Source organism: Nyctereutes procyonoides, unplaced genomic scaffold (genome assembly GCF_905146905.1).
Source record: "Nyctereutes procyonoides isolate TBG_1078 unplaced genomic scaffold, NYPRO_anot_genome, whole genome shotgun sequence".
Lineage (NCBI taxonomy): Eukaryota > Metazoa > Chordata > Mammalia > Carnivora > Canidae > Nyctereutes > Nyctereutes procyonoides.
The window spans coordinates 21,620,877-21,645,977 of NW_026575051.1; the positions used below are offsets into that span (position 1 = coordinate 21,620,877).

Here is a 25,101-nt window from a genome sequence, read left to right on the forward strand (position 1 = left end):
AGTTCTTGTCATTAATTTCTGACTTTCTTCTTCATAATTATCATTGTGATTAGAAGCCGTGTGTGTGGGATGCCTGGGTTCAGAGATTTAGTGCCTCCCTTCCCGCCCAGGGCGTGGCCCTGGAGTCGCGGATGGAGTCCCAATCGGGCTCCCTGCATAGGGCCTGCTTCTCCCTCTGCCTATGTCTCTGCCTCTCTCTCTCTTTCATGAATAATAAATAGAATCTTAAAAAAAAAAGAAGAAGAAGAAGCCATGTGTGGCATAAAGTCTAAAATTAAGGCCCCATATTATGTGCCACCTTGACATATAGTGAACTTGGAGGGGCCTCAAGTAGCCTAACTGCAACTTTCCCTCCTCCCTGTCCACCCCCAGATAAGATCCCCTAACCTTCCTTATCAAACCAAGTGCAGTTCTTACTGAATTGAACAAGCCAATCACAACCTTCTCAAACCAGGGAACACATATGTCACCCTTTTGATACTATAAAGCCTGCCTTCCACCACCCCTGCTTTGTACCTGAGCACAACCCTTGTCTGGCCCTGTGTGGTGTGAAGCATTCCTTTCCTCTAGGCTGTGAATATATCTGAGTAACAAACTGTACTGTTGTTGGTTCCATCTACCCAGTGATAGAGACCATGTATTTGGCTATGCCTCTAACAGCAAGGTTAGGACCCCTCCCCCTTACTTACCAACAAGGTAAATAGGTGATTAAGACACTATGTCAGAGAAAAATTAAACTATGAACACCAACTAGGAGTTAGCTTTTTGAAATTTTCTGTTCCTGCTATCCATTACTCATGACTAGTAAGTTTAGAGAACAAAGGAGAAAGGCAAAAAGAGAAAACGTTATGGTAACAAAGAGTCAATCTCACACGTTTCTATTATGTTATAATAGATAATGTTATATATTTTGTTAATTAATGCAGAATAGTATATTTTGCACAAAAATTTTCCAGACAGTATTTTCCTTTGTGAGTTATTGAAATGAGGAGATGGTAAATTTTTATTTTTAGATGTAACTTTTTTGAATTATTAGGCAAATATCCTAGGCCAAAATGATAACTAGCATCAGGACATGGTTCCTCTTGGTGAAGACTAATAGTTCTGGATCTGTTATATTACTGGCTCTGTTAGAGGGGCAAAAATTGATTCTGTTGAGCCTTAAATCACATGGTTCCACAGCTGGTGTGACAATTTTTGGTCAGAATATAGGTATATTAGACTGATAATGAAGAAGGGAGAAAGAGAAGGTAAATCTAAGTAACAGGACAGGACAGCTGTAATTTTCAGTTGAATACAGCAGTTGCTTGTGATTCATCCCAAAATATGAAGCTGAGCTCATAAAAAAGTAGGGGAAATCCCCGAGGCTCAAATAACAAAAGCAAGCAGAAATTCATAATGTTTAGTTATTCTGAAGATATTATGCTCCCTAACCATAGGGATTGGGATTTACTATCAGCTTGGTGAAGGGAGAGAAAGATTTGGGGCTGAATGAAATGAGGATTGGAATTGCCTCCCTATCATAAAGCCAAGATCTTTGAAGGGTTACACTCTCAATTACAAGATGGATAAGAAAAAAAAATTTGCAAAGGGAAATTACAGGCAAAATTTCTTATATCAGCTTAGGCTCAGGGTAGGAAAAAAGAGAATCTTTAACTGTAAGCCTATCCTTTAGTGGATTTGAGATTTGAATTTGTGATAAGGAAACTTTATACTGAAAAGTTAAAATTAGTTTGTCTCATTATGCTTCTAGATTTTGTATTGCTTGGTTTAGACCTTGATATGAATTGGAAAGCTGTTCAAGGGTAATTTGTAAAAAAAAAAAAAGTCTATAATATTTCTATTAGTTTTAATGTAAGCCACACTCATAGCCACAATGGACAAACCTTGATATTTTGGTGGCTTAACACCATCATTGTTTATTTCCTTCCCATATCATAGTTTAGTAGAGTTCATTTTGGTTCTCCCACATGAGTTCTCAGTATTTCAGTGATTTAGGGATGTAGTCTGCTTCCATCTTGCACCTTAGTAACCTGAAGAAGAGGAAAGAGAATGAGGAAAAGTCATATCTACTCTTACCTGCCTTGTGCCAAAAGTTATATATGACTTCAGCGCACATTTATTTCATAAAAATGTCACAAGCTCATACCAAAATTCCTGAGACCAAGGAAATGTATATGTGTCTGAGAAAATGAAAGTCTCTAATGAACACCTAGCATTTTCTTTGTCACAATATCCAAATTAGTGGAAGGAAAATGAGAAAAAAAATCAATTACAGGATTCAAAAATTGAATTAAAATGAAATAGAAAAAGTGAAACAAAAATAAAACAAACATTTGGAAATATTTAAATATATAAGTAATTGTAATAAAAGAAATGTTAACTTTTCCAATTAAAAGACAATGGAGGGCAGTCCCCGTGGCTCAGCAGTTTAGGGCTGCCTTCAGCCCAGGCAGTGATCCTGGAGACCCAGGATCAAGTCTTGAGTCAGGCTCCCTGCGTGGAGCCTGCTTTTCTCTCTGCCTGTGTCTCTGCCTCTCTCTCTCTCTCTGTGTCTCTGTGTGTGTTCTCTCATGAATAAATAAATAAAATTTAAAAAATAAATAAAAGACAATGGAGATGAACTCTAGACATCTGCTGCTTATAAACCACTTATTTTTAATGTTTGAACACAGAAAGTTGAAAAGAAAGAGGCAAACAATGATGTACTAGTAAAATGCTAATCAAAACATTTCATTATATCAGGTAAAATAGATATTAAGACATAAAGCATTACTGAGGAAATAGAGGGTCACTTCATAATGATGAATATTTAATTCATGAGGGAGGAATACTTCTAATTATGAATGTAGCTAATAAAATGGCTTCAAACTATGTTGAGCAAAAATTGCTGGTATCACAGGGAGAAATGAACAGACCTACTATGATTCCCTGAGATTTGATGATATCGTTTTCAATTATTGATAGAATAAGTATGCAGGAAACTCAGTAAACTAGAGACAACTTGAACAAAACAATGAATAATTTTGATCAGATACACACACATACACACACAGAAGCCTGCAGACAATTTTAGAAGATAGATATTTTCTTAAGCATCATTGGAACATTTATAAAACTGTCATGTCATATCTCATACTTCGTAAGAAGTCACTATTATGAAGAAGAAATTCTCTGGCAATAATATAACTAAAATAGATAATTTTAAAATTGGGAAAATCCTCATATTTTTAAAAATTAAAAGGGGAAAACTACTTGTAAATAACCCATGAGTCTAAGAAATATTAACGGATATGTTTAAAGATATAGTGAAAATTGAATGACAATGATCATGACTTGTAAATTTAACAAAAGGAATACATTGAAGAAAACCAGGATAAATCCAAAAAATGAGAACGGAAAGAAATAGTAAAGATATGAACAGATATTATTGAAATGGAATATGAGTATTCCAAGGAAGATCAAAGCCAAAATGTAGTCTAATTAAGAGATGAGAAATTGATAAGTCTCTGGAGAAATTGATTTTTTAAAAACATATGTAGACACAAGTAAATATTAGAAATAATAAAGGAGTGTGACCAAGATGGCAACATAGGAGGTTTTTGAACTTCCCTCTTCCCATGGACACACCAAATATACAGCTATACACAGAACAATTCCCTCTGAAAGAAATCCAGAAACTATGTGAGTGACTGTTACACACTGGGTGAAAGAGAATATCAAATCAGGAAAAAAAAAAAAAAGGCTGAGACACACTGTCCTTATAAACTCTAATACTGGCACAGCTCCATGCAGTTGGGAGAGAATCCCCAACTCCCAGCTTCTCCCTAGGCATGAAAGATTTAGAACACATATCTAGCACCCCGGCTTCTAAGAGTCCCACCCAAGGGAGTGACTTACTAGGTTAAGAAATAGTTTCTGAAAGGAAACACCAATCACAAAGGAAAATGGTGAAAACTTTGACTACACTGCAATGAAAACTTGTGTGTGTTATCAAAAGGCATCATGGCAATCATGGAAAGGAAAGGCAAGACTGGGAGAAGACATTTGTACCATGTCTAATTGACAAATACTTTGCAGCCAGATTATATAAAACTTTCCAGCAGATGAATAAAAAACAGACTACCCAATAGAACAATGAGTAAATATATAGAAGGAAACATGAATAACCAATAAACACATAGGAGGTGCTCAACCTCAAAAATTTTTAGGCAAATTCAATGTAAAACCAAACATTTTTCAAAGTCTGAAAACAGGAACTCTCAATTTTTGCAGTTATGAATGTAAAACTATACAATTGTTTTAAATAACAATTTGACAATATCTGATAAAGTTGACTATCTTGTACTCTGCTATTATGCAGCTACTTTAGTCTCAAACTACAAATATGTGTATAAAGAAACACGTACATGGGTGGTAGTTGTTACAGGTTGTAATAGGAAAAATTTGGAACACCCTAAATATTCAGCACTAGAAGAAAGTATCCATTTTTTTTGTGGAATATGCATACAATGTGCTATAATATAGAAGTAAAACAACTAAATGAATGGCTATATGGAAAACAGTAATAATAAGGGCAAGAGGAAACTTTTGGAGGTGATGATTGTGCTTATGGCAATAGACTGTTGACATGGTTTCATGGATATATACTTGTTTTCAAATACATCAGTTGCATACATTAAATAGGTACAGGTTTTTGTATATCAACCATACCTCAATAAAGTGGTTTAAATCAAACAAACACAAAAAAGTTAGTTTCAAAAGAATTCCACAAAACAACCTTATATATTGTTTAGTGATATATAAATATATTGTTACCTTTTAAAAATTAAAGAGACATGATGATAAACACAAAATCAATGAATGATTACTTCTCATGTGCATGTAGAAGATGAAAAAGTAAGCAGGGACGAATATACACTGGCTTCTATTATTTTGTAATGCCTCAATTACTCTCAATGGAGTACATACACTCTACAGAGTGCCATCTTACTTTCTCCGTATCCAAACTATATATCTGAACTATAGCACAATAAATAAAAAGTATGTTTCCAAAGAGTTGGATATCATTTGAGGTCAAGTCTGATAAATAGAGTTACCAAAACTTTTTGGATATAAATGATTAAAAATGAGGCAAGATTTTTTTCTTGTGTACGCATGTTTTTTTTTAACTGGCCCTGAAGCATTTCCTCAGAAATAGTTTTTGTAGTATTTTGAGACATGGCTTCATCATTATTTCTGTGTGTAGCTTCCCAAAGTGACTTCTTTGAAGGGGACAAGACTTCTTTGAAGGGGACAAGGATGGATAACATGTCCAGGTTCTAGTTTGTGTGTTTAAAAACTCAGTCTTCGTTCTTCATTTCAACACCTTCTATCAGAGATACTCATTACGTTGGACAAACTAGACTAATGTGAGAAATGCCTCCATGCCAAATAATAGCTCATCATCAGATGATTCAAAGTTTTTTTATTCTCCTTTTTGAAATTTGAGATATACAGGGCTTTCTTTCTCTTTTTTTTCCTTTTTTAAAAAGATTTTATTTATTTATTCATGAGAGACACAAACAGAGAGAGAGGCAGAGACATAGGCAGAGGGAGAAGCAGGCTCCTTGCAGGGAGCCCGAGGTGGGACTTGACCCCAGGTCTCCAGGATCACGCCCTGGGCCGAAGGCAGGTGCTAAACCACTGAGCCACCCAGGGATCCCTACAGGGCTTTCTTTGAAGAGACTTTTCTACTACATTTATATTTGACTAAAGGCCTCACATGAGAACTATTTCATTTATCACTAGGCTCTCGATGAACCAGCTAAGACTGAAGGTGTCTTCAAGGACAATGCTTTGGACCTACCTCTGGAGGTAATGACTTCAGATTACCCATGGTTTTGAGACAAAATCCCAAACCTCATTGCTAACTCGGTACCTGATTTCAATTCTTCCAGTTGTGTTTCCCTGCACAGCTCAGGCAGCAAACTGAAGAGCTCTGTGCTACCATTGATAAGGTCTTACAGGATTCCTTGTCTATGGTAATGCCTTAGACTAGAATGTGCAATTCAAATATTTGCTTTGCTTCTCTTCATTTTCCTCTGTTTGAGTATGATGCATCTTAGTCTTGTCCTTTTTTTTATTTTTCTATTTTCCAGCATTCTTCTGATTCTCCTTCAAGTTCCGCACAGACGTTGTTGGGTTCTGACATGATGAAAGTATGTATGTATTTAATATAATTTACTGAACTGTAAGAGTAACTAGATCAATGGTTTTAAACTGCAGCTTAAGGCCCCATAGTGAATTGGGAAGTTAATTTAGCTAAATAGCATCCAGCATCTTAGAAATAGAATAGTAGAAATGTAAAATATCTGACTGTATTACTAGTGGTGGGTAGGTATTGCTGACATAGTTTTCAATTTGTTTACATGTGTATATGAGTATGTGTGTACAGGGTTACAAAGTAAAATTTATTTCTAACTATGGGTTAAGTTCAAAATAATTTGAGCCAAAGTATTAGACCATGTACTTATATGTTGGCATTTTAAGAGGCATTTTTAAGAATCACTTATAGAATTTGTAGCTTATCCCTCTTATAGCTTTGGTACTTATGTAATTCACAGTATCTTACAAGTGGAAAAGGGAAGTAGACTGAAGTTCTATTAGGCTAAGAGCTTCCACACAGGTATTATTTCTGGAACTTTTTTCCTTTTGGTCAACTAAGCTTATTTCATTGTTCTTTGACTCAGAGAGACGAAACTGGGATATTTTAGATCATTAGTATACTACTAAGTCATTAATTTTAATCTAGTTTTTAATTATTTCCTTCTTATACTGTAGTAAGTTCATTTGGTAAAATAAAATACTACATTTCTCCAAATTATTTTTTGAATGCTTAATACAGATCTACTCACCGAATTTTCAAAATGGTTGCAGCTTTTTCTTTATAATCATTAGGGTGTTTTGGTCAGTCTTATTTTCACTCTTGGAATGAGTATAAATACTTCTTTCATGTTCCTTCTAAAAGTTGTACATTGTGCATACAAAGCAGGTTTTAAATGTACAGAATTGCTTATAACGAGAAGAGTAATATCAATTTTTGATTGGATTATCAAAACTACAATTATCTGTTAATAATGACATAGGAACTCAGTAACCAATAATTATCAATACTAAGATTATATTTTAGTGGAGAGGACCTACAAGTAGATAATTATAGCTTTTGTGTTTATCTATTTTGTTGCATATTCTTTAAGTCTTTTGATCTAAAAATATGAAACCGTGTTTGATTTGCCTGAGACTATATACATTTAAAATATATTTTTATTCCATTTGTTGAACATATAAAAATACTTTATGTTATATTTTATAATAGGACTAGGACTTAAATAGTAATATGTGAATAATAATATATGTTACTGATTTAACAAATATTTAATGCTTATAGTATTAAAAATACATTATTCTAGGTCACTAACTTTAAGACAACTGTTTCATTCAACAAGTATTTATTAAGTGTCTACTGTGCGCCTGGGGTGTGAGGCATTAAGGGCATAATGGCAAGCAAGGCCAAGTAACCTAAGGGGAATACTTTGGTCTTAGTGATCAGAAAGCAGAATTCAAGCTGAGAACAAAGATGGAAATAGTCCAAATTGTAGAAAGATTGGGGAGATTAGCTTTCAGGCAGAGGAGTAAGCATATGTACAGGAAAGAACTTAGTGTATGTGAAGATGAAGGGCAGTATGGCTGCAGTACAGTGAGCCAGGGGTAAAGCGTATAAAATGAGAAGGCGGCCCAGGGATAATGATTTAAATGCTTATGGCATACCATGGAGATATTGCAGGTTCAGTTCCAGACCATAGCAATAAAGTGAATATTGCAATTAAGTGAATCAAATGCATTTTTCATTTCCCAATACATATAAAATTTATGTTCACACTATATTATCATCTATAAGTGTGAAATAACATTATATCTAAAAAGCAAAGTGCCTATCTTAAGTAAAAATACTTTATTGCTAAAAAAATGCTAGCCATCCTCTGAACTTTCAGTAACCTTTTTGCTGGTGAAGGGTCTTGGCTCAATGTTGCTGGCTGACTGATCAGGGTGGTTGTCCCTGAAGGCTAGAGTGGCTGTGGCAATTTCTTAAAATAGGACAAAAATGAAGTTGGCTACATTGAGTGACTATTCCTTTCATGAACGATTTCTCTGTAGCATGCAATGCTGTTTGATAGCATTTTACGCAGTAGAACTTCTTTCAAAATGAGGTCAGTCATTTCAAATCCTGCTACAGCTTTATCAACTAAATTTATGTCATTTTCTAAATCCTTTGTTATCATTTCAACAATCTTCACACTATCTTTACCGGGAGTACAGTTCACCTCAAGAAACCACTTTTGTAATGCTCATCCATAAGAAGTAACTCCTTATCTGTTCAAATTTTATCATGAGATCACAGCAGCTCAGGCATATCTTTAAGGTTTCACTTTTAATTCTTTTTTTTTCTTTTGCTATTTCTACCCTATCTGCACTTCCCCCACTGAACTCTTGAACTCCATAAATTCCTCTGTGATGGTTGGAATCAACTCCTTCCAAACTCTTGTTAATGTTGATATTCTGACCTCTTGCCATGAGTTAAGGATGTTCTCAATGGCATCAAGAATGGTGAATCCTTTCCGGAAAGTTTTCTTTCATTTCTTTTTTTCAAAATTTGAAGTCTCTCTTCCTCTATCTCAGCCCCCCCACCTCACTTGTGCTTAGTCTCTTTCTCTCTCAAAAAGAAATAAATAAAATAAAAAGTTGAAGTATACTTGATACATAATATTACATTAGTTTCAGGTGTAATAATATCATGGTTTAATATCTTGTACTATGTTACCATGAGTGTAACTCCCATCTGTCATCATACAATGCTATTATAATGCTATTGACTCTATTCCCTGTTCTGTATCTTTTATTCCAGTGAGTTATATATTCCTTAACTGGAAGCCTTTATCTCCCATTTTCTCTCTCACATTTGACCATCTCCTTACCTCTTTCCCTCTGGCAACCACCAGTTTGTTCTCTGTGTTTATGAATTTTTTTCTGCCTTTATTTGTTTGTTCCTTTGTTTTGTTTTTTAGACTCTGCTTATAAGTGAAATCATATGGCATTTGTCTTTGTTTGGCTTATTTCACTTAGCATAATATGCTCAAAGTCTTTCCCTGTCATTGTAAATGACATAATATTACTTGAAAGTCAATATTAATTATTGATCCGTGAGCTGAAGAATGGATGTTGTAACAGCAGTCATGACAACATTCATCTTGCTTTACATCTCCATCAGAGCTCTCAGGTTACCAGTTGTTTTGTCAATGAGCTGGGATATTTTGAAAGGAATCTTTCTTTGTGAGTAGTTGGTCTCAACAGTGGACTTAAAATTTGCAATAAACCATGTTATAAACAGATGTGCTGTCATCTAGGCTTTGTTCCATTTATAGAGCATAGGCAAAGTGGATTTAGCATCATTCTCAGGGATTATCCCTATGATTTTCAGAATCATCAATGAACACCGGCTTCAATTTAAAAATCACCAGCTGCATTAGCTCCTAACAAGGCAGTCAGCTAGGCACTGACTTCTCCTCTCTAGCTATAAAAGTTCTAGATGGCACCTTCTTCCAATATAAGGCTGTTTCATCTACATTTGAAAATCTGTTGTTAGGCATGGTCACCTTCATGAATCCTCTCAGCTAGAACTTCTGGATAACTTGTAGCTTCCAGCATTTGATTCTTCACCTTGCACTATAGTATTGTTAAGACAGCTTCTTTCCTTAAACCTAATGAACCAACCTCTGCTAGCATCAAAATTTTCTTTTGCAGCTTCTTCACTTCTCTCAGCCTTCCTAGAATTGAGAGTTAGGGCCTTGCTGTGGATTAGGTTTTGGCTTAAGGGAATATTAGTGGCTGTTGTGATCTTTCTTCCAGATCACAAAATCTTTCTCCCTATCAACAATAAGGCTGTTTCTCTTTCTTATCACTGGAGTAGCACTTTTAATTTCCTGAAACAACTCCTCCTGTGCATTCACAACTTGGCTGTTTGGCACAAGAGGCTTAGCTTTTGGCCTGTCCTTGCTTACAACATGCCTTCCTCTTTAAGCTTAATCATTCTAGCTTTTGATTTAAAGAGAGATGTGGGACTCTTCTTTTACATGAACACCTAGAGGCCATTGTAGGGTTCTAAATTGATCTGATTTCAATTTTGTTATGTCTCAGGGTATAGAGAAGCCCAAAGTGAGGGAGAGAGATCAAGGAATGGTTGTTGGTGGGCAGATAGAACAAACAACATTTATGGTTTATAGATTAAGCTTGCTATCTTATATGGGCATGATTTGTGGGACCCCAAACAATCACAATCATAACATCAAAGATTACTGACCATAGATTGCCATAACAAATATAATAATAATGAAAAAATTTGAAATATTGCAAGAATTACCAGCATGTGGCTCAGAGACACAAAGTAACAAATGTTGGAAAATGGTGCTAATAGACTTGCTTGTCACAGGGTTGCCACAAAACTTCAGTTTGTGGAAAATACACTATATACAAAGTATAATAAAGTGTGAAGCACAATAAAACAAGGTGTGGTTATATTTGTCATAGCGTAAAGTTTGGATTGTATGGAAAATAGGAAGATATAAAATATGGGCAGATTAATATGAAACCATTGAAATGATCATGATGGCTGCTGTGAGGGGGCCCTTGAGGCCAGAGGAGCAGTCAGTGCTGATGGCCTAGACGGGATGGGCTCAGGGGAGTAAGAGAGAAGCATGCGGGTTTGTAAGAAGTGTTTTAGGCTTGCTGCGAGGTTGGATGTGAGTAGTCAAGGAAAGAAGAATCATGGATGAGCTCCGTGTTTCCGCCCTGAGCATAGATAACCACGTAGAAGGCAGAGTGTGGAGGAGGGAAGAGGATTATGTTCATTTTGACAGGATGAGTTTGAAATGTGTATCAGGGGGCCTTAATCTATGTGTCTGGAGCTAGTAGGAGAGATCTAGGGATGATATGCACATCAATGGTGTGAGTGTATATCAGAGAGCTACAAGAGCTACAAGCTCTTTCTACAGAGAGCTCCAAGAAAAAAATATTGTGGGTCCAATAAAGGAAGTAGAGGAGAAGCCAGCAGAGGACATGAAACATTCATTGTTTTAAGAAGAAAATCAGAACAGTGTGGTAACATGGAAGCTACAAGAAGAGAGTATTTAAGAGAATATAATCATGGTAATTGCTGCCAAGAGGAAGACAGAAATAAAGCTAGAGTAGTGTTAATTAGGTTTGACTTGTATATTTTGCACCTGTGTTGCTATTTTGCTATTGCTGATGTGTTGGTGTTCATTCTCATCTTTTTGTTTTTTTTTTTAACCTTTACTAGTATATATAACCCTTTTGAACCTGAGGTTGTTCTTAATCTAGTATAAAAACTATATATATATATCTCCTACCTAGGGTTACTGTTATATATATATATATATATAATTTTAAATTCATGTTTTCTTAGATATATCTTCTTTTTTTAAAAGATTTATTTATTTATTCATGAGAGACACACAGATGCAGAAACATAGGAGAGGGAGAAGCAGGCTCCTTGCAGGGAGCCTGAGGTGGGACTCGATCCGGGATCCTGGGATCAAGACCTGAGCAGAAGGCAGGCGCTCAACCGCTGAACCACCCAGGTGTCCCAGATACAACTTTTGTTACTACTTTCTAATACTTTCTTTCCTTACTACTTTTTTGCAATTCTCTATTACTTAGGGTTTAAAACAATTTTTTTTTGCATCCTCTGGTCTAATTATTTTTGGGATAATAGATTTGTGGATATCATCACTTTTATATTAAATCTGAGAAGCTGTTTATCTGGGAGCTTAAGTAATTTTTTTTTCAATTTCCTGCTTACCTTTCAGTATTTTGACATTTATTGGTTGTAAATTTGAAAATTTTTGAATATTTTACATTTTTGTTACACATAAATTGTTAAAGATAATAACTATGTTTATTTTCCTATCCATCTTAAACTTTGCAATATCTTTGTTCAAAATTAGGCAAATACTGGACACCTGGGTGGCTCAGCCATTGAGCATCTGTGTTTGACTCAGGACATGTTCTTGAACTCCTGGGATTGAGTCCCATATCAGGCTTTCTGCATGGAGCCTGCTGCCTGTGTCTCTGCCTCTCTCTGTGTCTCTCATAAAAAAATAAATAAATAAAATCTTGAAAAAAAAAAGCAATTAGATAAATACTATAGCACTTTCACTTTCCAATGTTTTTAATCAAAATACATACACACAGACATAATTTGTTAGTATTATTTTGATTTTTGTATCTGAATCTTTATGGTTATATTTTTCTCGATGTCTTCTTTATTTAGATCCTGATTTCTCACACGTTTGTAGCTTTCTCCTGGATTTATTTATTTTTTCTGGGTGGAATCTTGCTGAAAATTATATACAACAAGGTGTTTTTGTGTTGATTCTGTGGCCTATGTTTTTGAGAATATCTTTATTTTGCCCTTTCGTTTAAATTATAGTTTTGTTGAACAGAAAATTATAGGTCCTATCTCTTCAATGCTTCTCCCCCAGGTTCTTTTTCTTCAACAACATACTTGTGAAGTATTTTGCCAGCATGATATTTACTCCTCTGCTACAGAGTGATCATTTACAGAGTGGGTCTGTAATCTTTTAGAATTTTTTTTTTTTAGAATTTTTTTGACTGTCCAGTTCTTACCTCTGTATTTAGTTTTTTATTTTAATTCTAGTATTCTTAGAAGGCAGTTGAGATTCATCCATGTTTTTCCATGCATCAATAGTTCATTTGTTTTCATTGCTGAGTAGTATTCCATCATATGGTTGTACTATATCTATTCACCTGTTGATGATGGACAATTGGGTTATTCCTACTTAAGTGCTATTATTAATAGAACTGCTAAGAACAAGATTTTGTATGGACATGTGCTTTCATTTCTCTTGTGTAAAATCCTAGTAGAGGAATAACTGTACCGTTTTTTCTCCTACAGTATTTACATTTTTCAGATGTCTTACTATTTTTCCATGGAAACTCAAAGTTCTCAGAGCATATTGGCTAGCTTGGCTATATGTGTGCCTGATGCCTGAAGTGGCAGACACTTAAGCCTAGTGCCTAGGATTTACCAATTCTGCTGCATTTTGTCTTTTGTTCTTGTTTTATGAAAAACAGAAGGAGCATGTGTCTCAGGCTGTAGAACTCTGTAATGTTAAGTATTCCCCCCTTGCCACTCTTTTCCCACCCTGGTGACAGTGTTCCTCATCTTTGCCTCCCTGCATCTTTGCTTATGGCACTCCATACTCCTCTTCAAATAGCTGTTTCCATTGTTATCCCCAAGGAAGGCATCAGGAACTGTCCAGTTGTCCAAACCTATGCTTAACTGTCCCCTTTTTGCCAGCCAGACTGAAGGACCACCTTGATATTATCCTCAGAGATATATCTTTTCAACATCCTCAAATTTTGCTTCCTCACATTACCCCACTGCTGTCTTTATCTCTGATGTTGAAAAGTGGTGTGCAGTGAGAAAGCAGAGACAGAGGATGTAAAACAAACAAACAGACAAAACTACTTTGAAATGTTGGGCTATGAAAGGGAGAAGGAAATTAGGTCTGGAGTAGAGTCAAGGAAGAATTTACTTCTGATTTGCTTTTAAAAGCTGAAAATGACAAGAGAAGTTGGCACGTTAGTAGGATAGATTCACTAGAGGAATTATACAAAAGAAATCCTGCAGGATGAAAATCCCTCAGAAGATAGGACTTACAGCCTCATTCAAATAAGTGTCCTTTTATTAAAAGCTGGAAATGCCTGCCATTTTAAGAAGACAGAAAACAGAGGAAATGTCAGGTACAGATGCAAGTGTGTTTGTAGGTGGAGGGAGAGAAAAGGAAAAAATTATAACTCATAATTTTAGTCATTCAATAACTAACATCTTTCAGTGAAGGAAGGTTTAAGATTATTAACTGAGGTTAAAAAGCAACCATATTGAGGATCCCTGGGTGGCTCAGTGGTTTGGCACCTGCCTTTGGTCCAGGGCGCGATCCTAGAGTCCCGGGATCGAGTCACGCGTCAGGCTCCCGGCATGGAGCCTGCTTCTCTCTCTCATTTTCTCTCTCTCTCATATATATATATATATATATATATATATATATATATATATATATAATGAATAAATAAATAAAATCTTTTAAAAAAAGCAACCATATTATAGGGAAGAGTTTGGAAAAGAAAAAGTTGAAAGCCATTATGTGTTCTGCTTTCAATTATTCTTTTTTTCCCCTCATAAATCCCTTCCATTCAAGCTTTGCCTACACTGTGTTGTCCAAACCACTTTCTTCAGGTTCCCACTGCTATCAACTCAGCGCTGGTCAGAGCTGACATATCTGCAGAACTGGAGATAGCTGCTACTCCCTCCTATCTGGCACACATTCCTCTAGTGCCTTCCAGGACATTATATTCTCTCTCAGCTTTTGTCATACATCATTTGCCATCATTATTTCTTAAGTTCATTTGCTGGTTTATGCTCTTCTTCCCAAATTATCAATGCTGGAGTGCTGCAGGATTCAATCCTTAGACTTCTCATTCCTCTCTATATGCATTCCTTTGGTGTTTTGAAAAGCAAGTATATACTGTCAACTCTCAAATTTATATCTCTACTCCAGAATGATCCCCAACTCCAATATCCCAATTTCTCTCACTGCCCTCTACTCTCCTTTTCCATTTAGATTTCTAATAAATATCTGAAAAATTAAAGTCTAGATTTCTTCCCACAAAAACTATTCCATATCCTGCCTTCCCATCTCCATCTATAGAATTCTAATCTTTCATTTGCACAAGGCCGGAAACTTTGGTGTCAAGTTTTATTCTTAAATTTCTCTCATATTCCACATCTTTATTAGAAACTCTATTGCTGTAGATTTAAGATATATGTAGAATATGATTATTTCATGCTTTTTGTACTACTGAGCCATCATCATGTTTTGCTAGATAGTGCAGTATATTTTTCCTTATAACCTTGCCTCACTATCTTTCATTTTTAACACATCAACGAGAGAGACACTTTTCAAGCATAAGTCAAATTATGGCCCCCCTCTGCTGAAAACCAGCAGTGCCTACACATTTCCTTTAGATATAAACCAGAATCCTTATGAGCTCTTGGAAGGGCCTCTATGATCTGGTCTCCCAGCCCTTCCATCACTGCTCCCCTGCTCTCCTGCTTTCCTACTCTGCTCACACCATGCCAGCTCTGCCTGCTTCCTTGCTGTGCCTCGAATGTGCCATGCATGCTCTTACCTTAGTACATTTTGTTCTGTTTTCAAATCACTTATATAACTTTTTATAGTTTCTAGTTCCTTGTAGAAAACTTGCAAGCTTAGCTTTTATCTCAGAAAAAGCACGGATAATTATGGTTGTTTTCAGTCCGGATCTAAGAAAACAGATTTCTGGATTCTCTGTGCATGTGTTTTGGTTGTTCATTATTTATGTTCATTTTCACTCACATTGTCTTACCTCTTTGTGTATCTGAATCTGATAGTGTGTTGATATTCTACTCAAAAGTTTATTTATAGAAATTATTTGAGGGCTCAGATGATATTATTTTACTATAGAGAGACTTTCTTTGCTTCTGTCAGATACCAAGAACATTAGTAAAGAAGGATTACTTAATTTAATTTAAGGTTTTGGGATTTTTTTTTTCTAAACATTGTTTTCAATTATTTGAGGCAAGCCTGAAGACTATGTGAGGTCTTCTAGGTCAATCTTAGACCTAGGGCTCAGTCTATTCTTGGTGGGTCACAGATTCTGACTTTTATCTCCCTACACCTGTGAGATGGTCGTAAGTTTGAATCAGATTCTCAAGCAACTCATCATTGTTTGCAAGTATCTGTAGGATAAAAGCTGGTCTCAGATGGTGACTCCTCTCTTTGGATTCCCATCTTCTCCTGATCTTGCTCTCAAATTCTTTTTTCTCTTATTAGCTCATTGATGTCTTTAATAAATAATATGCCAATATTGTTTTAAATATTTTACCCAACTTTTTGTTGTTTATTTTGGAAGAATCGCATTCAGTCCTTGGGGTATCATTCTCAGAAGTGGAAATCCACTTTGAGAACTTTTCATTTGTACCATCTTGTTGAAATGCTCTTTGTTTAGTTATGTACATGTCTAGCTCCCTCACTTCCTTCAAATCCTAGCCCAAGTGTTACCTCTCTAGATTGACCTCCTTTCTGAAATTGTAAGCTCACAGCACTCTTGACCTTCTTAACATCTGGGTTGTCTAAAAGAAATGAGGTGTTTGACAGAAGCAAAGATTTTCTCTGGAAGAATATATTACCCTAGCCTTCAAATTATTTCTACTCTTTTTTGTTGTATAACATATGGTGTAATATATGGTATGATTTACTTCCAACATACAGTATAATTTACTTATTTGTTATTTTATTGTTTATCTTCTCTCCTGCTAGAATGTAAGCTTCCCAAAAGACAGAGCATCTTTGTGTGTTTTGTTTACTGATAAGCTGAAGTGTATAAAGTTCCTGGCACACAGTAGATATACAATGAGTATTTCTGAGAGACGAATGGATCAAATAGACCATCTCACTTCAGAAAGTGGGCCTACAAGAGAAAAATTAGGGGCTTACCAAACAGTATTGAATGCTCATTTGAAGTTAATGACCATTAATTTATAATGAAAGAGTTTCCCCACAATATTTTGCTTTTCATGTCTAGAGAAAATAGATGATAAGGTCTATCCAGGTTTGTTGTTTTCTTTTCTCTTCTTCTTTTTTTTTTTATAAGGTTGATTTGTCATAAGGAGAGGGAAGCAAGAGAAATTAAGGTGTTAAAACAACTAAAAATAAGTAAATGTAAACCAAGAGGTAATAACACCACAATGGAAGTGGTAAAACTCATTGATTTTGAAGTCTCAATGAGGCTGAAGGAATGTCACATTGGGGACATTTGAGAAGTGAATGGAAGATCGAATTCTCAGAGTAGGATGCTCAAAATCGAAACTTCACAGATTTCCCATTTTATTTGCAAAGGAAAAGTCTAGAAATGATCCTAAGAGTGGATGAGTGAAATGAAGTGGACGAGAATACCTTTGGAGTTGAGGGATTTGAAGAAGTGAGAGGATAGAGACTTCCATGTGAATTTTGAAAATGGCAAAAATCACACAAGGAACCATTATGATCCATGAATGAATGTCATCAGTAAATACGAGAAAATTTCCCAGAAAGCTGAGAGATAATAACAATGAGAGGAGTAATGAAGTGTTATAGCTTAATGAAATAATTTTTAAAGGGACAGGGACTTTGTATAGAAAAGAGAGCAGGATGGTTAGAAAGTCTTAATAACAAAAAAAAAAGGTGAACACTTATCCCAGAAGTCGAGTCTTTTAGTACTTTTGTGGTTACTTCAGTAGTAAAATTAGTTTCATTTTCATACAGATGCCTACAACTCTTCCAAGAGCAGCTGGTCGAGAAACCAAATATGTAAGTCCCTTCATAATAATACATACTGCTTTTTAAATGGGTGCATGTGTATGCTTTGGAGGAAACTCAATTATACAGCCATTAAAATTGAATCCATTGATTTTTTTTTCATAAATGGAAAGGGGTAGGATGGTGCAATTTGCCCAGATGTGTAAAATCAGGTTATGTCAGGTAAGTTTATTGAATAAATTCCTTGTTAAGTGAGGTCTAGTTTGATTAGTTTGGCTAAATAAAATGGAACTTCAACACCTGCTTTCTGTCTAATTATCAAAGTGTCTGGGACATTTTCATTTTTGTAATGGTTTACTGTGCTTATTATAAAAGAGCCAACTCATATACTTAAAACATAAGATTTGTCAATTTCCAACGGGATGGCCAGTTTAGTTGGCTTTGACTAGTTTGTTGCTTTCTTTCATTTAAATTATTGTCAAATAAACCAGTTTCCACTTAAGCAAAAATAGATTAATAGATGTGTAGATACAGACTCACAGGCTTGATTCAATTAATTATGTGGAGCTGGCTCTGAATGCCCTAGGCACACACACATAGCCTCACCTTGTTTCCACTTTTTATTCACCTCATAATCCATCATGTGGCCAACTTCTGCTTCTGATTGAATATCTTCAATAGAAACAATATTTTGCTCTAAGCAAATGTTTAGTTTTTAGTTCAAAATAAAACACTAAATTATTTATTTTAGGTTATACCTTATACTTTCTAATGTACTCTTTTCATCATCATCAAGAATACATAGTTATTAATTACGTATTTTGTGACATATCTTTTTTTCTACTTTATGTATTTCTGTCTTTATTTGGATGTCCCTAAGGCAAATAATAAGCTGAATGAAATAACTGAATTTTATCACATTTGGGAAATGATGTTTAGAGGGTATGGATAGGAATACTTAGACTATTTTCCTAGAAGCTTTCACTCTTTTGTTTTTATTGGAAGCCATTAGGAGTAATTCTTAGAAGAATAGAGACATTTAGTAGGCTGTTCCCAAGTTTAAATCATAGCATGGCTGTTTGTTGTCTGATCCTGGAAAGTCACTTAACCCCCCACTCCATGCCTTTGGTTTTTCATCTATAAAATTGGGAATCTAATAATTTCCTGATGTATAAGATTCCTATTGGTTAATGTATAAAAAGCCCTTGATGTAGACCTGACATACCAGAATAAGTAATAGTTCTTCCCTTTCTTCCTCTTATTTTCCTTTGCTTTTCCCTTCATCTATGCTCCCCCCCCTTCTTATTTCTTCCTTTCTTTAGAGGAGTAAAATTGCCATGATTTAGTGGAGTTCCTTGATTCTAAAGTTGAATACTAGAGAAGAAAGTTCCCTAAAGATGTTTCAATACTTTTTGTGACTAATACATGCTACAAGAGCCAGACACACAAGAAAACAGCTGCAAGTTTTGCTCTCTCATATTCCTTTCTCACCTACTCCTACCTGTCACCAAAACGCCTCTGATGGAGACTCATTTACAAGAAGGTGGGGAGAGGCTGATACTTCCTCTCACCCCTCCCTGGGAGTGGCCAATTTGACAGCAACTGCAATAATTCTGGAGGGACTGCTTCAATCTCCTTAGTTAGAGTTTATTTCAAATTATTCTTCAATAAGTTATCAGACTTAATTAAAGTAGGTTAACATTTGCCCCAAACTTTGTGAGAGCATTTGAGTCATGCAAAGTTAACACTGAATCATCAAATAGATTTAGTATAGACTAGTACAAATATGAACTCTGATTCAGATAAGATTCTTGACTTTGATTAAATTTGGTTTCTTGAGTGAGAAGCTTTGCTTTTTACTTTCTCTTACAACATGACATTTGAATTGTTGTTTGTGATACCTTAAATATGTCCATGTCTTTTGGAAGACTATAAAGGGTAATTTTGTGGTGGAATGTAAAACCCGGTTCTTTGGTGCCAAATCACAGGGAAGCCACACTTGTAAATATTTGGCTGCAGTTATTATATTTCCTAAGTGATATCTGATACATTTATTTTGAGATGGAAAAAAATGAGATTTTAGAACATAAGTCCACTTCAGCCATAAGCTTTGGTCTTATGTGAAAATCTATTTTAAATACGGTATGTTCTGATTTTAAAAGAATGACATAGTAATATTTTCTTCTAGAAATTCTAATATTCATATTGGCTGAACTACAAGATACCTTAAGTGTGATTTGAATAGCTTTTACACGATTAATTAATCTTTCACTATATTTTTCTGCCTTTCTCTCCTATGGAAACTCAAAAGCAAAGCTGAGAAGTTTTTTAAGTATTTCACTACCTCTTTTCAAACTTGAAGGAAGTAGGCATTTTCACAGTATATATACCTGTTGGAGCTGGTGTGTCATTGACTTTGTAGGAATTCTTAGATTCGGTTCAGAAACAGGGATCTGCAGTTTACCAACTCCTACACCAACAGGGAAAAAAGAGAAGACTTAAATTAGAGCCAAGAAAAAAAAGTTTTGTGATATTTGAGATTAGCATGGACCACTCAATATCCTTATCTCTGGGGGCTCTCTCAAAGTATAGTATATAAACTATAAACCACAACTTGTAGAAAATATAGTCAGAATTTTCTAGCTAGCTTTATTATTCAATTTTTGTTCCATTTTTGTTCATTGATTCAACAAATATTTACTCAATGTCTACTGTGACTGCTTACTGAAGAGTCACTGGGGTGAGGTATGAACCTAAAAGGTCCCATTTCTGCAGTTTATAATGGGGGAGACTGTAAACAATTACAATAGTAAATGAATAAGACATTTTCTTTTAGAAATTAGAGAAAAGCTAGCTATAGAACTGGTTGATGTGAAAACAGATGTGCAAAGCTGCTAGTTTTCAATGTATCTGTATTATCTATTGGATTTCCAGTGTTCCTAGGATGATTATAAGTGGTTTTATTAAATAACGAGAAATTGTGTGACTAATTCCTCTTTCTGGAGCCTTTGGTAAAACACTGACTTTTTTCCATGAAAAAAAAAAAAGAAAAAGCAAAAAGATTAGTTTCCCATTCTTACTCTTTATTGCACGTATTGTTACATTTCACATAGTCTTTTTTTTTTTTGTATGAGCCAGATGCAGGAAAAGTACCATCAGTTCAGTCTAATTAGTCAAAGTTTTCTTCAATTCATGGTGTACTTGAATTGCAAGTTATTTAAAAGTAATTTAATTGAAGTCTTCTTAAGTGTAATAGAATTTAGGTGAGACTAACAACATGTTGAGTAGTGGTGATCTTCACAGGTCACTTGCAAGATTGATTATATTAATTTATTATCAATTTTCCACTCGATTATTTTGAGTTCTTACCTTGCAAATGAGGTTTAAACATTTAATTTAACCGTACACCAGTCTTATGAGGTGTGTCTTATTATTATTTCAAGATCTTCATATGACAAAGAAGGAAACCAAGTCTTTGAAGTCAGAGTAGGCAAAATCCAGCCCAGGTCTCCCTCACATCAGTCCGTGGCATTAATAGTTGTATGAGAACTATAGAAGATATGGGAATGGTTTGTTTTCCTTAAATATTTTATCCATTAGTAGTTATTCTGGGTCTAAATGATTTCTTCACATTCAGTAACCTTTAGTCTAAATTATTCAAAAGTAATTTCATATTTGGTGGCAATATCTAAAATGATGTCTATTATATTTTTAACATCTTAAATCACTCTCATAGAAATTAACTCATAATTTCTCAGATGATGTATGAGTGATTGTTTCTCATAATTACTTATTTTTAAAGAACTTCTTTCCCCCTATATAAAGGAATGAATTTGCTATTTGAATTTCTATTTCATTGTGTTTTCACTCTATCATATTTGGAGGGGAATGTCATTTTTTCCTTTGCATTATACTTGTCTTTGTAAATATTTATCTTTCATTGACTACTACCAGCATAAATTATTTCATTCATGTAATCCAAAACCACAGTATGCTTTCTTAATAAAGAGCAACCTCAGAAAATCAGGCAAATATTAGACCTACTACTAATTTATCAAAAAAATCCTTAGTTGGAATTACAGTCTATAGATAACAACTAATTTTATAAACTCTCAACGTTGTATGAGTTACTTTTAAGTGTCAGAGAAATAACAGACAGGCCTATTGAATATTATATGGCAAACAGATAAGATCCCATCTTAATGAGCTTGAGGGACAGAAAATGTCATAACAATGGATGCATATTGCTTTCAAAATATCACAATATATTAAAAATGTGTCAAACTTTATTAAGAATATCCCCCACTATCCATATATACAGATATTCAAATAAAGGTCACTGTCTCCAATTTAGGCAGCTTACGCACTCCCTTGTTGCTATGCTTGGCAATGTTGCTATGCTGGAGTGCTTCAGAGGTGCTGCCTACTAATGTAAGGTAGTCCTGGATCTGAAGGTAAGATGAGACTTGAATCCAGTCTATTCAATCCAGACCTTGGTCCAGATCTGCTTCCATAGGATTCAACCAGAGATTTGTTGAGTCACAGAAAGAGTTTAAACAAGAAATTCCACTCTTCTGATTATTCTCATTTATTTCTCTTACTCATTGTTCAGAAATACTTCTAAGGCATGCATATGTAAAAGGGGATGAGGAAGGAACTGATGGTAATTATCTGGGTTCTGCTAAATGAAGAGGGAGAGAAAAGGTGTAATGAGACACTCCTTATGCCTTGCATCCTTCTCATCATCATTTTAGACTTTACCAAATACGAAGGCACCATATTTTAGCCAAACTTCCCCTTGATCAGATCTTTTATCTCCTCATTTGCATATGTAAACAATGGCTGTCACTGGTTCTGCCTCCCTGTTATGTTCCTGAAAAGGTGGAATCCTCAGTCCTTAGCATAAAGACTCAAACTTTTTAAATACTTTCAAATCTACATTTTATATTTAGGTTTTTGGGGGATATATTACTAATTTATAAAATGTTTTTTAGTGAGAGAGAGTAATGCCTGTAGATAGTTAGAATAAACAATGTGAAGCAAGGGAAGATATGATGCCTCATAATATATCACTATGTGCTTGGTGCCTAACATTCTTACTATTGGATTTATTCTTTTGCATACGTAGTAACTTATGTATAAATTAATAACACGAACACTTGCTAGGCTAAGGAAAAGATGGTGTTTTATCATTTTATGTTTCCTCAACACCAGGCTCAGCACTCAATGATTATTAGGTGCTCAGCCAATATTTTAAGCATTTTCTTTCTGCCTGGGAGTAGTAGTAACATAATTCAGTTAACATATTATCGCTAATTAGAGTTCTTTGAGTCGTGAGAAAAGGAAATTCAGGACAATGAATCAACAGAGAAAAGGTGGAAGAAAAACACTTTCATGATATTGAAAGGTGGGAGAGATGTGACTGGTGAAAGGGGGAAAAAGCTGAAAATGGAAGTATCGAGTGTAGGAGGCAGAGACAATTGGAATAACTGGATTTTGTTCCAGTCCCCCAACAGGATGTCTGCTGGTGTGATGTTAGCCAAAAAGGACATGTGTCAAGAATGGGGGAAAGCTGCGCATTATAAGGAAAAGCAATCTAGACAATGCCTACAATGCCTAAGGAGCTTCATTGTATTTCCTGTGCCTCTGACAACAAGTCTTTGGAAAAGGAACATAGTTTCTCTCCAAGCTGGCTTGGCACAGTGGTGGCCCTGTATAGCAATTTATTTTTAAGTGGATTTAAAATTTTCCTTTCTTTCCTTTAACTTATTGGTTTTCCATATAATCTAGCTCTTTAATAGACTTTCTTTGAGGTAAGGAATTTTGAATTTCACATTTTTTTGACAGCTCTGTTGGTTTCTAAACTTTTAAATGATGATAATAATGGTTAATATGGACCCTCTTTTCTTACACTTTCCTTTCCTTTCTTTTATGATTAAAATGAAGTTAAAGGACTTAGAGTAGATTATAGGATTTTGTTTCACAAACCAGCCTTTCTAAACTCCTCTGTACTGTTGCTCCTCACAGTTAATATTAAGGTGGATAGATGTGAATGAATATAATCTTTAGTGTTGTTCAAATCCAATTTCAAGTTTTGTTTTAGGGACGTCAAGTTGCTTCTCTCCCTTCCTTCAGCTAACTGATGAGCGGTGGTTCATATAGAGTAGCTTTCTTCCACCTCACACTGATCCAATCTTAGCTTACCATAAAATCTTTCCTCACTTTTTAGAAAATAATTGCTACAAACTTAATAACATGATTATAGCTATAGCATTTAATAAACCCTGCTAACCTGTATTAGGCAAGCAGTGTGAGGCTTCTCAAAGAGCCTGACATGACTGGGTTGGTTGAAAGAATCTGGTTATATTCATAAGACACATAAGTCAATATTCTTTTTTTTTGGTACAGGAGCTGCAGTGGCTTTATAAATATTTACACCACCCTGAGGTTCACATTTGATTCTATCCTTTCTCTGGGAATAGTTTCTCATAAAACTGATATGAAACCCATTGTATAGGGTAAAATAAAAACGGAATGGTGATGTCTAAAGTATTTTTATTATAATGTTAAAATTCCCAGTGAAGGAATTTTGGGGATTTATGGAGACTGGTACAAAGATCTTTGGGTTTTTCCCTCATTTAATCATTACTTTTCTTGAACATTTTATCTTTTTTCCCCTCTAATAGTTTGGTATTATTTAGCACAACATACTTATAAACACTAGTAGTGTAGTTAAATTGTACAGGTACTTTGTTTTTAATGTGTATCCCAATTTCCTATAATTATTGAGATGAAACTTTATCTAGGTTATGTTTTAGTCAAGATACATTTAATTCAGTGTATATCATAGAAACTATTAATTTAACTTAGGGAGTTCATAGAGAATTCTCTCACTATTGCAATAAAGGAAAATTAAAGGGAAAAAATGAAAACTTTAGAGGAAATCAGTATTACTTGTATTTATTACATTATGAGGTTAAAAACAAAACCCTAAGTGGACTGAATGTAATGGACATTCTAAAAGGTAATTTCTGCACAGGATAGCCATAAACCTTAGTGCCCACTAACGTGGTCCCAGAGATTAGAGATGGGGAGCATTTAGCCAATACACCCTGCTGCCATAGAACAACCATGAATGGCAGCAAGCAGCGATAGTCTTGTGAATAAAGGTATGAGTCAAAAAGCAGAAAATAAACAATATTGGTCACAGTGTGAGAAGGACTGCGAGTGCCTTGTCAGTATGTTTGGTGATTCATACTTCTATACACTTGGCAATACCATAAGAACCACTAAGCTCTTAGTTTCCAGTTACCATTCATATCTCAGAAAGTAAAAAAGAATATTGACACACCTATAATAAACCTTGAAAACATTTACAATCTCAAAAAGAATGGAAATGTTTAAGAACACAACTTTATCATATTTCAGCCAAGTCTATTTATAATTAACATTTGTGTGTTGGCCACTTCCATCAAAGTTGAAGGCTGAGTTGATGTAGAAGCTCAGCCTCCCATTTAAATGCAGAAATGCTGATAAAACACAGTTATTAAAAATATTTAGGTAACCCAATCTAGAGTAAATAAGGAGAAACTTCTGAATGCCAAAAATGAAATGGGAGTTCCAAGTG

At 35.0% G+C, this 25,101-nt stretch overlaps 1 protein-coding gene across 8 annotated transcripts in view; it reads left to right on the top strand.

The window, feature by feature from the left end:
• Nucleotides 1-25,101, top strand: part of MLIP (muscular LMNA interacting protein) — a 252,774-nt gene that overhangs the window by 162,285 nt on the left and 65,388 nt on the right. For 7 of the 8 annotated variants that reach the window (XM_055330897.1, XM_055330901.1, XM_055330902.1 and 4 more), the window contains 4 exons: nt 5,791-5,856; nt 5,940-6,023; nt 6,141-6,200; nt 17,481-17,525. In XM_055330897.1, the coding sequence (XP_055186872.1) occupies nt 5,791-5,856; nt 5,940-6,023; nt 6,141-6,200; nt 17,481-17,525 (255 nt within the window). The remainder of the gene's footprint in view (nt 1-5,790; nt 5,857-5,939; nt 6,024-6,140; nt 6,201-17,480; nt 17,526-25,101) is intronic. The other variant, XM_055330900.1, reaches the window with a different exon arrangement.